At 36.1% G+C, this 13360-nt stretch overlaps 1 protein-coding gene across 1 annotated transcript; it reads right to left on the bottom strand.

The window, feature by feature from the left end:
- Window positions 1-1834: 1834 nt before the first annotated feature.
- Window positions 1835-9459, bottom strand: LOC110447004 (UPF0193 protein EVG1 homolog). Its single transcript, XM_021492379.1, has 7 exons — window positions 9350-9459; window positions 8073-8135; window positions 6541-6640; window positions 5805-5893; window positions 5213-5347; window positions 4746-4846; window positions 1835-4266 (listed from the first exon to the last, which is right to left on the bottom strand). The coding sequence occupies exons 1-7, from the start codon at window positions 9441-9443 to the stop codon at window positions 4168-4170; spliced, it is 681 nt and encodes a 226-aa protein (XP_021348054.1). The 5' UTR covers window positions 9444-9459; the 3' UTR covers window positions 1835-4167.
- Window positions 9460-13360: the final 3901 nt, after the last annotated feature.

The raw sequence follows: 13360 nt of genomic DNA, 5'->3' as shown, positions 1-13360 counted from the left end.
ATTATGAGACTAAGGTCATGACAACGCTAAAGGACAACAAACATATGAACAGCTGCAGACCAATCCAACTCAAAAGTGTAAAAGGCGTCTCATAGCCATCCTGTCAAAATTAAAACAAGAGAGCAAGACTACCGAAAGCCAACACATATATATGTATCCCATGGCAGAGAAAGCGTCTAGAATGTACTGTTCACCCAAGATCCACAAACAGGGAAACCCACTGAGGCATATCGTGGACTACACTGGATCCATTGGTTATAATGTTTACAGGTCATTAGCGGACATTCTTGGACCGTCAGTGGGTAAATCCATTTAGCGGGAGTTATGTCTACGATCATAATTCAGGAAGACGAAGAATTTATTTCACATGATGTTGTCTCTCTCTTTACCAACACATCCATTGACGATGCCCTTGGAATCATTCGGAAACGCTTAGAATTAGACAGATCGTTGCGTAAGAACGCAAACCTCCACATTCAGGACATCATGTATTTGCTCGAATTTGTGCGGACAACAACATATTTTAGTTTCCGAGACAACATCTATCAGCAACGCGTTGACACTGCTATGGTTAATCCAAAGTCTCCCATTGTGGCCAATTTGTTCATGCAGCATCTGAAGCAATAATCAATAGCCACTGCCCCTTTATGGAAACGATATATTGACGACATACTTGAGATAATCAATAAGGGGTCACAGAAGGATTTGACCACCCATATCAACACCATAGATGCCACTAACAACATCACATTTACATGTGAGAAAGAAACCAACGGCACCATGTCCTTCCTAGACTCTCTACTGGTAAAGAAAGAAGACGGAATCGTGAAGGTATTGGTCTATAGAAAAAATACTCATACGGACCAATACCTGAACTTCAAATCTCACCATCCTTTGCACCAGGAGTGAGGCGTCGTATGCACATTACTCAACAGATGTCACAGAACAACAGGACAAAATACAAGAGCAGAGTCACATCGCTAGGGGCAATGAAAACCTGTGCATATCCGGGATGGGCACTAAAACGGGTACAAAACAGTGTCGAAGTAAGGAGAACAAGAAAAGGCCAATCAAGGATAAGTAAAAAACCAAAGGTCAAGTGGTCATCCCGTATATAAAGGGTATATCCGAAACCATCCAGAGGATGTATCACGGTCATGGCAATGCAACAGCCATGAAGCCCCACAAGCCGCTTAGTAATATCCTAGTACAAACGTCGCAGATTGTGTATACAAAATCGGATGTAAAAACTGTGACACATCGTATATTGGAGAGACTGGAAGGCGATTTGGGGTCCGCCTTGGTGAACATAGAAAAGATACAGAAACTCAAGAGGGAAAGAAATTGACCAAGTCAGAGTCTCGGATCAATACATCGGCAATCGCAGACCATGCCACACAGAAAAATCATGTGCTTGACTGGGATAACTCCAAGGTACAATGAACAGGACAGAGAGAGCAATATGGTCAAGCACAGTATAAAGGAAGCCATCTGGATACGCCCCAGTGGACCAGTTCTAAATCGAGATGAGGGGGCTCATAGACTCTCGCACATCTATGACCAAGTATTAAATAAAGCGTAGCTGAATCGAGTCATTTCGGTACATATATAACAACTAATTGTACATATGCTTACAGAGTAGCCGAATCGACATCGATTTGTGGACAACTCACATATTTTACAACTTTGTGTACATGCATTTCACTGGTCATTTGTCTGATGAAGGTGTCGGAGAACATAACGTACTAATCATCGAAACGTCACATAGAAACACATTTTGGTTGTGCTACATGAATCGTTTCAGAAACCAAACAGATATGAAGAAAAATACCGATGACATAATAATATTATATGTTTATTGTGCTGAAAAAGGTGTTTCTTTTCTCATACTTTACATACAAAATATAATGGTATACTACAACAATTCCTTTCCCTTGCTTTACACACAATATATATCATGGTTATTAAAGTAATACCACATATATTAGCAAGGTGGCTTACAAATATGTAACAAACTGTAATAATAACATATATGAACGAACAGTGAATTAAAACATGTTTCTTTATAATTATTTGTTGCAAAATTCAAATGACAAAGTCTGGTTCCCACTAATTTTCAGGCATTAGCATTTTAGTTCAAAGTTAAAAACCAACGACTTTTTCAAATGAAACGATACTGTCAAAATAATTATGAAATCACATAAGATTTTACTTAACATGAACTCAAAATATCTTCAACATGATTTTAACAAAACGCAAACATTTACACAAGTGTGACAGAGGAAGATGGAAATGTGTGGTATACTTGTATGGCAAGAAAGGAAATGATTTTGAATCCAATATACTAGTACTTCACATTTCACAAGTAAATTATTTCCTCTGAATTTCAGAAGCCTAAGCAGACAAGACAGCAGTCTAAAAGTTTTGAGCTCTCAGAGTATGGGTATATCATTACATAGTTAATTTTCATTTTATACATACAATGTGTAAATGATTTTAATTAATGGTCATAATCATTAAGCATCAAACAATTTACATTAAAATATATGCACAAGGAACCTTACATACATATAAAAACGATGCATTTAACAAATACTTTTTAAAAAATGCATCAGAATAACTACAACATTCACTGCTTTAACTTCAAAGGGAATGTTGCGGCGACATTTTCTTCAAACTTTTAAACAATAAATGATAACTTTAATTAAAAAAACGTTCATAAGTGAATCAATATACAAAACAAAAAACGTCTTTTTTTTAACAATAATTCTGGCTTATTGTTCGCTAACCAACATATTGTCATAATCAATGATGTTGTTATATTCCTAATTGTGAAATAATTTACCAGGTAGACCTGATAACACATATAACAACTTAGCAATAAGCCTTTTAAAAGATATGCTGATTGTAATATTGACTATCATTATGTGGCTTAAGTTTTGCTTCCCTGTGATTGGCTGAAAACTCATGCTGTGGTATTGACAAATTATGGTGATTGTTGAAAACCTGCTAAAGAGATAAATATCACATTCCTGTCACCTCTCATGAGGTTAATGTACTGTATAGTTACAGGATATTTCCATCATATAATATATATTTTTGACAGAAACATCTGTTAGAGTTTTTTGGGATTATTTAAGAGAAAAAGCCTTGATAGAGACTCGAAAAAATTAAGTACTGCAATCTTCAAAGGATATGCACTGGTATGCAGAGTTGTTCACAGAATTATAGCCTTCCAACGACAAGCTTAGGTATTTTGTTCTTGTTTCATGAATAAATAAATTGCTATTTGTTCAAATAATGCTTGTTGTGCAATATATTACAATAAGAAATTGTCAACCTCAGAAAGGTGAAACTTTTCTGAAGTCAAAGGCTACTGTCACATATAGACAACTAAAATCAAAATAATACTGAAAAGAATCATAATCTATGTATCAAATAAATTATAATTCCTAAATACGAACAACAACAAAAATCATCCATAATAACAAAGATTTGATAAGGTTATGAAATGGACGGAAAATAATAAATAATAAGTATCACAAAATTGTTCTTGTAATAAAGTAGAGTGAACTTCTGTGAACTTTTTCTACATCACAATATATCTTATATCTTACAAAAACATATTCTATACATAAATGTCTTTTTTTATCACTTTGCTGCAGTTTTATGCTTGCTTTGATTCTAAATACAGAACCAGTATCATAATAAAATTACACAGGTTTTTTTCATATAGTAGATTCAGAATAACAGCAAAGAATTTTCAATGAAAAAATTGTAGTGTTACGAACTACATTTGGTGAAAATTTAACTTCAAGAAGAAACAAAATTCACAAACACATTTTATATACACTATATAATCTGTACTATACTGTATACACCATAATCTGTATCAGAAAAAGAAACAAATTCAAATGTACCTGGTAATAAAATGGAATGTTAGTTCTCGGAGACAAAAGTTAATGAACAAGGAGTTCCTTGTTGTACCATCTTAGTTTCACTTCATGATATCTCTGAACTTGACTTGGTTTCATGGTACAATTAGAAGCTCTCCTGAATCAATGTGCCATGTAAGATAACAGGGACATTCCCAAAGAAGGCTATCACTGCCGCGAAGCAGATAAAAACATTCCAACACAACCACAATCACAGATTGGTATCAATGTATCAGGACCTCTCTGTTGCTGCTTTTCTGTTTTCTGCCTCAATAAGTCTCTCCAGTTCTGCTGATTTTTTCTTGTCTATCATTTCCATTTCTCTTATAAGCTTTAAAAAAACACAAGAAAATGTATGTATCTATAATATATTAATTACAGTAAAACAGGACATATTGCAATAAGTAATTGATTACTGAATTACGCTTTTACTTCATTACATCTTTTGTCCGTTATGAATTTCACAGTGTATGACTGTAATGGAACATTCTGACATTTTAATAGACATAGTATTATCAGGGGTACTCATTATTGCAATGTGATACTGCAGTATCCTCCTCAGACAAATTCATTATCTCCCAGGGAAATACTTTACTTGTCAAAAGAGAAACGAAAGGTCCACAAGGCCTGTCTTGTTTGGTCACCTGTTTCTATTTGTAATATGAACAGGTCAATAACATGAAAATGGCCATCTAAGATTTGTTATTCACCTGACCAATAACCATAACAGCATGTGGTAAGAGTAATAAGAAAAACATCTCTCCCAATTTGAACTTGAAAATTACTTCCAAAACATTAATCAATTCTTACCTGTGATACTTCTGTCGATATGATTGTCCTAAACTGAGCGCCTTTACCCAAACCTTCCATTTCCCTAAGGAAAGACTGTCTTTCTTCTATCTCACTTTGTACTGTAACATATAATTTCCTTATTACACCAAATATACATTTCCAAAATATAGGCAATCATAATAACCAGTTACCACATTAAATGTGTATAACTTGTTCATTTTATAGTTATTCCATATAAAATTTCAGTGTTCTGCTGTAAATTTATGAACACTATATAAATTATCATGGTATAGTAGAAGTATTTTTATCATAAAATGGTATACAACGAAACCTAACTGCAGGACTTAAATGAAATCTCACAGATGAATATACATGACATCAATAATGACCAGTACAGTACTCATGAAGTTACTGTGGCTTGCATAAATCTTTAATACAAGAACTACATCAGTTTGATACAGACTGACAACAGATTGAAAACTCACATTCATCAAACCTGTCAACTGCTGGAGCGGGCTCAGGAGCTTTTCTCTGTTTCCGTTTATCACGAGGAGGGATATCTTGACCAAACTCCATAATATTAGCTAGTCTTGCCTTCTCCTTTTCTTTTGAAACACCTCCTGTATAAATATAGTTGTATCCCATTGTATTGACAAATAAGACAGAAAAATGGTAGAATAGCCAATAAAGATTTCTTTTTTCATAACCGTGTGAAGAATTCCACCGGCCAAATGTCTCATGCCAGTAGACTTCTAGTGGTTTTTTTTTTAAATATTTATTGGTGCTAAAAAAATATCCAGTGTTCTCCCCAGGCTGTTTTTGCAGCATGGCACCATGCTCCTATAATTTCTTGCCATGCTGCTATCCTAGATCTTCTCTGTTGACCTTTGTATCAGGGTTTTGACAAGTGCATACTTTAATTTATCCCATGATTTTTAAACAATTCCAAAACATCATTACAAGAATTCAGGATTGCTTGTTATTTTCTAGTTCACGCCCACAGGCACATTCTGAAAAATTCAACTTGCCTGACCGATATCAGTGTTCTCCCTAGAATGTTTTAAGTCCTACACTTACTGGTATTATGTGCTGGTGTGTAGTCTGGTTTTTCAAAGGCTCCCATGTTTTCCATCTGTTGTTTTGTTCTAATAGTTGTTTTGTAATTCCTGTGATAACAAAAGTATTCCGACTATTACAATATAAATAAAAATCAAGAGCAACAGTCAGTGATCCAGCTAGGATTTTGGAAAGGCAAGAACTGGCCCAAAAGGCATGTTTTAATTGTGATCAGTATTGTAATCACTATGTCATGATTTCATCACTGTATCATGATTCCTTAACTATATTCTTGTATTCAAAATCCGAAATTAGCTTACCATTTTCTGGTTGCGATTTAGACAATACAGGCAGGATATGTAAGTTCATTCTTAAGTTCATACAACATCATAGCGTATATTGAGGGTACATTTATAGATAGTTATATTTCAAATATCTTCACCAATGAAGAATTAAATCATACTGTAGACAGCAAGCAGAAGGTTATTACTTCCAACTTTCATTTTGTATGTTGACATATATCTAGAATAGATTAATTCTTTACCATATTAAAAACACCTCAAACATTATAGAAAAGAAACATTCATGCAGAGCTTCTAAAGAATACTGATACAGAAAAAAGGGGATATGATATATAATGCTTACAGCAATGATATAGAACTACTCCATGATTCATGTAACTTTTTTCAAATCACACTAAACCTAAAATTAAAACAAACCACAGGTCAGACATAATTGATGTACACATAAGCCATACCTTGGATTGAGCACCTTGCTGACAGCTGGAGCAGAGACTGGTGTCTTTTTCCGCTGTGCGCTGTGTGTTGGGGGACAATTGGATGGCAGGGAGCCCCCACCTGTAAATAAATCATTAAACATATATGTTAGTTTAAGTATGTACAGTAAACATGTTTGTAATGAATTGAACCTCAGGGATTATTAGAAATTCCTGTACATGAAAGTATAATTAAATAAAGAGTGCGATGAGCAGATCAAATTCCTTACAGGATATATTAAGGATGAATCATCAGTAAGAACGAACAATATGTGTGTTATTAGTAACTGTATTTATTACTCCTATTCCGTCTTTGCATATTGCAGAGTTATCTTCTCTTGTGAGCAGGTAAACCTATTGATTGTTACGTCAATTGTTTGTGAGAGTAACGTCATCAATTTTTGAGAAAACGGCGTAATTTTCACACACAAACCAATGACGTAACAATCAATACCTGCTGAGAAGAGAAGATTACTCTGCAATACGCAAAGACGGAATATATCAAGATTCAAGATTTCAAGAAGCTTTATTTAACGTCGCATATACATGTAACATAATAACATTAGCACTGTAGTGCTATTCTTGCGACAAAACATATATAAAATTTAACAAGGATCACAGTACTTATAAATAACTATAAAATCAGGACAACAATTCAAATTAGATATGCTAAAATTATACAGTAGAGCATATGATATCACACTTGTATGTCACACAAGTGTTATGAAAGACAAGTTAAGACACTATACTACTGTAATGTACATATATGCTAATGTAGCAATGTGTAAAAATTTACAGGATATACACTTAATATAGTGTGAATTAAAAAGAGACAATGAAGTCATAAATAGAAACAAGAGCTATAATTATGATATTAAAAGTAATGATCTTTTAAATAATGGAGCTCAAATCTAAAATAAATATCAATTATATAATAAGTATATTCCTGAAGTACATTAAATTAAATAACACAAGCAGCAGTGAAATTAAATTAAATAGTTGTTATATAAAACATGTAGGTAGATTCCAAAGGGGGACAACTCACACTATATGGTGTGTGCAGATAGCACATGAGCAGACATTTTTGTTCCAGGTGTGGAGCAGCCCACGAAACGACTTAGTTTTCAGCTAATCGAAGTTCATTTGGTAGGCTGTTCCACACCTGGGAAGCAGCAAATCGGAAAGATCTCTTACCATTTGTGGAGGTGTTCACCTTTGGAATCTTTACCAGGTTATCTTGTCTCAGATTGTAAAAAACTTCTTTCCTCTCAACAAGATTAATGTTGTAATATGCAGCATCATTGTCTTAAAATTTAGATTCTCCTTTGTTTTTGAAGTCATATAGACCTATGACTCTAAGTTGTCAGCCCTATGGGTAGATGCGTATAGAAAACACTCTGTAGTGATTTAAGTTAACATTAGCTAGCTGTACCTAGTTATAGCTTCTACAGAGAATGTTTACTTCAATAGTGGCTGGTAAAAAGGTTGAATGGTGTATAGAAATTTATACATACCTCTCAATGTTTTCTCAAGATGTCGTTGTTGAAAATTTGTGAGTTTTGATTCTTTCATCATATCTAAAAACAAAGAAACAACATCAGGGGTTGAAATGTTTGGTTCTGTTTTTTCATGCATCAATATTTATGAAACTTGTCACAAATCGGAATCACCAACAACAACACATTCTTGAACTTGTTGCATAGATGTCATAAGAAAAGACTGAACCATGAAGGTATTGGTCTATAGAAAAAAGATCCATACGGACCAATACCTGAACTTCAAATCTCACCATCCTTTGCACCAGAAGTTAGGCGTCGTACGCACATTGCTCTACAGATGTGATACAATAGTCACAGAACAACAGGACAAAACACAAGAGTAGAGTCAAATGGCTAGGGCAATGAGAACATGTGCATATCCGGAATGGGCCCTAAAATGGGTACAACAACAGTGTCAAAGTTCTGATACCTACAGTACAGGCGGTAAATTGTATAAGACTTATTTCTCATTCCTTCCATTGGAAAATCTGCCATTGACATTAATTAACCGATACTGAAAGATGATGTTCGATGTGACGAAAAACTTTTCAATGACAGATGTGTAGCATAGTTATCAGTTCAAAATAAGTGTTCAGTCTTCAAATGAATAGTTGGGACATTTCTCAGCTCATCTGCCATAAATTGCCTATGTCAATATTTATCCATCAGGGTGAAAATAAAAGTGTTTGTCTTCAAAAAAAAAAGGTAAAAAAATAGACAAAATTTGTTTAATTCCTTTGCTCACTCTTCGTTTGCATTATATCGACTAAGCCTGTACTAGTCTATAACTTGACTTTGATGTTCTTTAGTTCAAACGACTATAACTTGACTTTGATGTTCTTTGGTTCAAACGACTGTCTATATAATTTGATCATATATCTATAGTCCATATCATTATTATTTTTATTATTTTGAACACCGAATGACTACAGTACTATACCTAAGTAACAATAGTATACCAAAGACTGACCTGACCGTATCTTAAATATGACATCATATGTATATGTCTGTCTTGGTTGTTGTCTTTTTTGAGTATATGATAGCTAGGGTATAGTTGATGTTAACGATAATTGTCATTTATGTCGATATACATTTCAATCTAGTATTTTACCACAGGGGTTCGACGTTTGAATAATTAGTTTTAGATCAGCACAAGTTTGGCGTTACTACAATAGTTATCCATAGATCAAACTCCAGTGGAATACGCCCACAAAGTCTGATACATGTTTTTGGATTAATAAAAAAGAACCAACCTTTCAACAAATCATGAGTTTGTTTGCTATATTGAGCTTGTGGTTGGCTCCAGAAGCCACCTCCTGCCACTCGAGATTGTACACCATCCGCCATTTTGAAACAATTTGGCAACTATGGACGTAATTTCCGGTACTGCGGTGCGTTCGAATATAAAGCACCTGCTGTTTAAAAGTTGCGTTAAGGATCCCTGTTCCGATACTGTGTTCAGTGCGACACTTTCAAGGAAAAAAATAATATTTTTAAGTCATCGCCTCGCAAATCTTCGTTCTTTTTTTCTGATAAGTCGGATAAACCTGACAATTTAATTGTTCTTGCAAAGGAATCTAGGTCAAAACGGCCGCAGTGTAAAAACGGCCCTAGTTAAAACGGCCCTACTTTTTAAATCGTCATATACAATTTGATTGGATTCTAAATTAAGCTAGCATTCAATTTATTTCCAAAAAGATAATTATTATTAATTTTAGTGAATTTAAATCGAGGGTGTCAGCCAACAATGCATACATTGTTGTTGTCCAGCTCTTGCCACGTGGAGGCCCCCTCTGTAAGAGCCACACGAATTTAGTCTGCCGAAGTTACTACCGAAATTTCACTAAAAAAATTGTCCAAATTGAATACAATGTTTCTAATTATCAAACCGTAAATGTCCAAATCTGTAAAAACTGTTCACATTATTTAATACCCTACTGCTGCTCAGCCGTCGTTCTCGGGACATAGACGTGGCCAACCCTCTTCAGGAACGCCGAGGTGGAGATGGCATCCTGGTCGTACTGGTCCCACAGCTCCGCTACCTTCCCCTGGATTCGGCGGTAGGTCGTCCTCTGGTGCCTCTGGAGTGATGACTCGGACACCAGTCTCATCTGGATGCTGACCAGTGAGCCTTCCTTCAGGAGCAGGGGAACCAGGATGTAGAACGACAAATTGGCCCGTCCCGCTATGCCGTTCAATCTATGGTGCCAACCTGTAACAGATAAAGTTAAAGATAATGTAAATACGTGTATGATAAGTGCGTGTAGTTATTATTTACATACTTTTACCGAGTCGTTCAATGTAATAAAATATCAGAATCCGAGTTTTCTGGTATAATAGTTGAACGGTAGATAAAATGACTTGGAATGTCCGTTCGGTTTACTTACCACGAAGTCAAGGTCCTTCGGATCCCGTGGCCGGAGGTTCTGGCGTAGGCGGTTGGCGGCACGAGCCAGGTAGTCGGGTCGGGGCAGGTTGAAGTCGTTGTGGTCCAGCTGCTCGGACAAAACGGCCTCCGCGATGCTTACTGCCGATCTGTGAATATCTGCAAGAGCCGAATCCTTCACCTTCAAAATAATAACATGAACAATTATATAATGATTAGTACTATATATTTCAATTTTATGCATGACTTTGACATTCAACTGAAATATAAAGAATAGGTTAATGAATATCATGTTAATTTGACTATAGCCTTTTAANCTCTATGAAGAATGGTTGCCCGACACCAGATTGTCTTGTTTCTGACGCTGCACCTCCATGATGTTGTCCTGTTGGTCACGGTCTGTAAATAAAAGATGTTAGGTTTAAGATAATAGAATAACAGAAATACGTCTGTATAACTCGATAGTATATTTAATATATATTGTTTAAAAAGCCCAATTAAATATGTATTTGTGTGACACTTTTTTATGTATACCTTGACGGTGTAGGCAAATCCATCAGAACTAACAAGCTTCCGGCGGCGCTTGTTGGATCCCTCCTCCACAATCTCGAAACGGACGGGCTGGTCTTCCAGGACAGAGTCGGTGGGTACAACGTCATCAAGTGATATACAAAATTATATCGTTATATTAGATGCGGAAATAAAAGTTATTATTTCTTGAATAATTAATAATTACATTACAAATATTCATACACAATTTAACAACAGATACCTACTGTTCGACAATTGGAGGGTTGTCCTGAGACATTACAAATATACATACACAATTTAACAACAGATACTTACTGTTCGACAATTTGAGGGTTGTCCTGAGGCCGATCGGGGAGATCAAAAGTCCCATCTAGTGTGTCGTCGTCCATCCCACTGATGTTCCTGACATCAAAAGAAGCGTTCAGCCTGTTAAGAGATATAAAAAAGTATTCGTGAATAATTACTTAACATAAAGCCAAGTTGTAAAATTACAAGACAAGTAAAGCGTAACAAACCATTTTATGATATAATTAGATTAGTCTGCACGTATGTAGCATGTGTAACAGTATTCGTGACTTACTCTGCAGTCTCCGCGATCCCTTCGGCTGCTGCGACCTCAAATGTCTGGTTGGCGTCATGGCGTACGGGGAACAAACCAAAACTTCTGAAGAATAAATAGATTAGATGTTGGAAATAAAAGTTCACATATTGTTTTCTAGATTTATTATTTCATACATGTTCGGAGAGTATAATTATGACATTGCGCTCTATTTTATAAATACCTTGTGCTATTCCAATTCATCGGCACAATGTATGTTGAGTCTGCAGGTGGGGCTGGAAGTACCGACAACTCCAGGGTGGGAGGCTGGTCCAGACTCCTTCGTGGTGGTGGTGGCGACATCGGGAGGTTGGACACTTCCAACACTGGAGGCTATGAAATGGAAGAAATGAAATACTATTATATAGTTTAACTCCATTCATCTCTTATATTATATCTTATTATATATCTTATATCCAAAAACACTCGATATGATACCGAAAATCCGCTATTTATTTCTTACCTCATTCTGTTGGACGATGTAAGTGGAGCCAAGGTTCGAGGCAGGATTTGTCGATGTCGGAGTGACTGAGGGTGGGTCCGCAATACTCGTCTGTCGGGGAAAAAGATATTAGTTTAATGGTAACGTTAACGGGTTAGCACGGTAATTTGTATATCGACCAATTTTTATTATTTTACTTTTGATGTGTTATATTTCTTTATCATCAGTTCTTACCTCATCAATATATGGCATAGTGGGGTCCATCATCCTGGTTGCCTCTAAGACGGGCGGCTGCTGGGGAAAAATAAGAAAAGCTACATAAAATATGTTAAATAAATCAGATTTCCACAAATAATGTACTAATAGCTGTGTTCATTCGTGAACCTGGTAAGGTTCAGATATCGATGACCAGGTCCTAGCTGAGCTAATACCAACAGGCTATGAATTCCACCACAATGCTAGACTCGGCAAACGTGGTGGTGGGGTGGCTGTTCTGTTTAAGAAAGGCCTAAGTGTGAGACATCTCTCTTCCAGCCATGATGATGTATACACACACTTTGAGCACATGACTTGTTCTGTCATTGCTGGTGATAAACAATTTAGATTGTGTATCATTTACAGGCCTCCACCATCTAAACAGAATGCTTTCCGAAATACAGTGTTTTTTGATGAATGGTCTACCTTTTTAGACCACCAAGTTGTTGTACCACAAGAGATTATTATCACGGGTGATCTAAATTTCCACTTAGACGATCTATCTAATGTTGATGCTCGCCAGTTCTCTGGTCTACTAGATTCCAGGGGTCTGATTCAGCATGTGACAGAAGCTACACACACCCATGGCCACACACTGGATGTGGTCATAACGAGGGAAGATAACTCAGTCATTCATGGAGCTATTTCAGTCATTGATCCATGTCTAAGTGATGTAAAGGGGAACCAATCTGGTGATCATCTTGCTGTCCACACAACACTGAATTGTAGTAAGCCAGCTCGTGCAAGGAAAGAAGTGAGCTTCCGGAAATTCCGCGAAATTTCAATACCAGATTTCAACAATGACATTCAGTCTTGTTCCGCCCTTCAATCTACTGAAGGCAAGGTTGATGATCTTGTTGAAGCATACACATTTGGTATAGAAGCCCTTATAGAGAAACACGCACCTCTGCAAACTAAGGTGATAACTGTGAGACCAAATGCCCCGTGGTATAATGAAAATCTCCGCGTGGAAAAACAGAAACGTAGACAAGCAGAGAGACAGTGGCGACGGACCAAATTAACCGTTCACCAACTGATTTATAGAGAGCAAT

This window comes from Mizuhopecten yessoensis, unplaced genomic scaffold (genome assembly GCF_002113885.1).
Source record: "Mizuhopecten yessoensis strain PY_sf001 unplaced genomic scaffold, ASM211388v2 scaffold3101, whole genome shotgun sequence".
Lineage (NCBI taxonomy): Eukaryota > Metazoa > Mollusca > Bivalvia > Pectinida > Pectinidae > Mizuhopecten > Mizuhopecten yessoensis.
Note: the sequence above shows the minus strand (reverse complement) of the source record. Positions and strands in the feature narration are given on the sequence as shown.

Bases quoted from the DNA above. Each gene is read 5' to 3' on its own strand.
- LOC110447004 (XM_021492379.1), bottom strand. From the start codon at position 9,443: ATGGCGGATGGTGTACAATCTCGAGTGGCAGGAGGTGGCTTCTGGAGC. The intron at 8,136-9,349 runs GTTGGTTCTTTT...CTTTGTTTTTAG, and splicing joins AACTCATGATTTGTTGAAAG to ATATGATGAAAGAATCAAAA. The intron at 4,267-4,745 runs GTAAGAATTGAT...GTTTTTTTAAAG, and splicing joins TATCGACAGAAGTATCACAG to CTTATAAGAGAAATGGAAAT.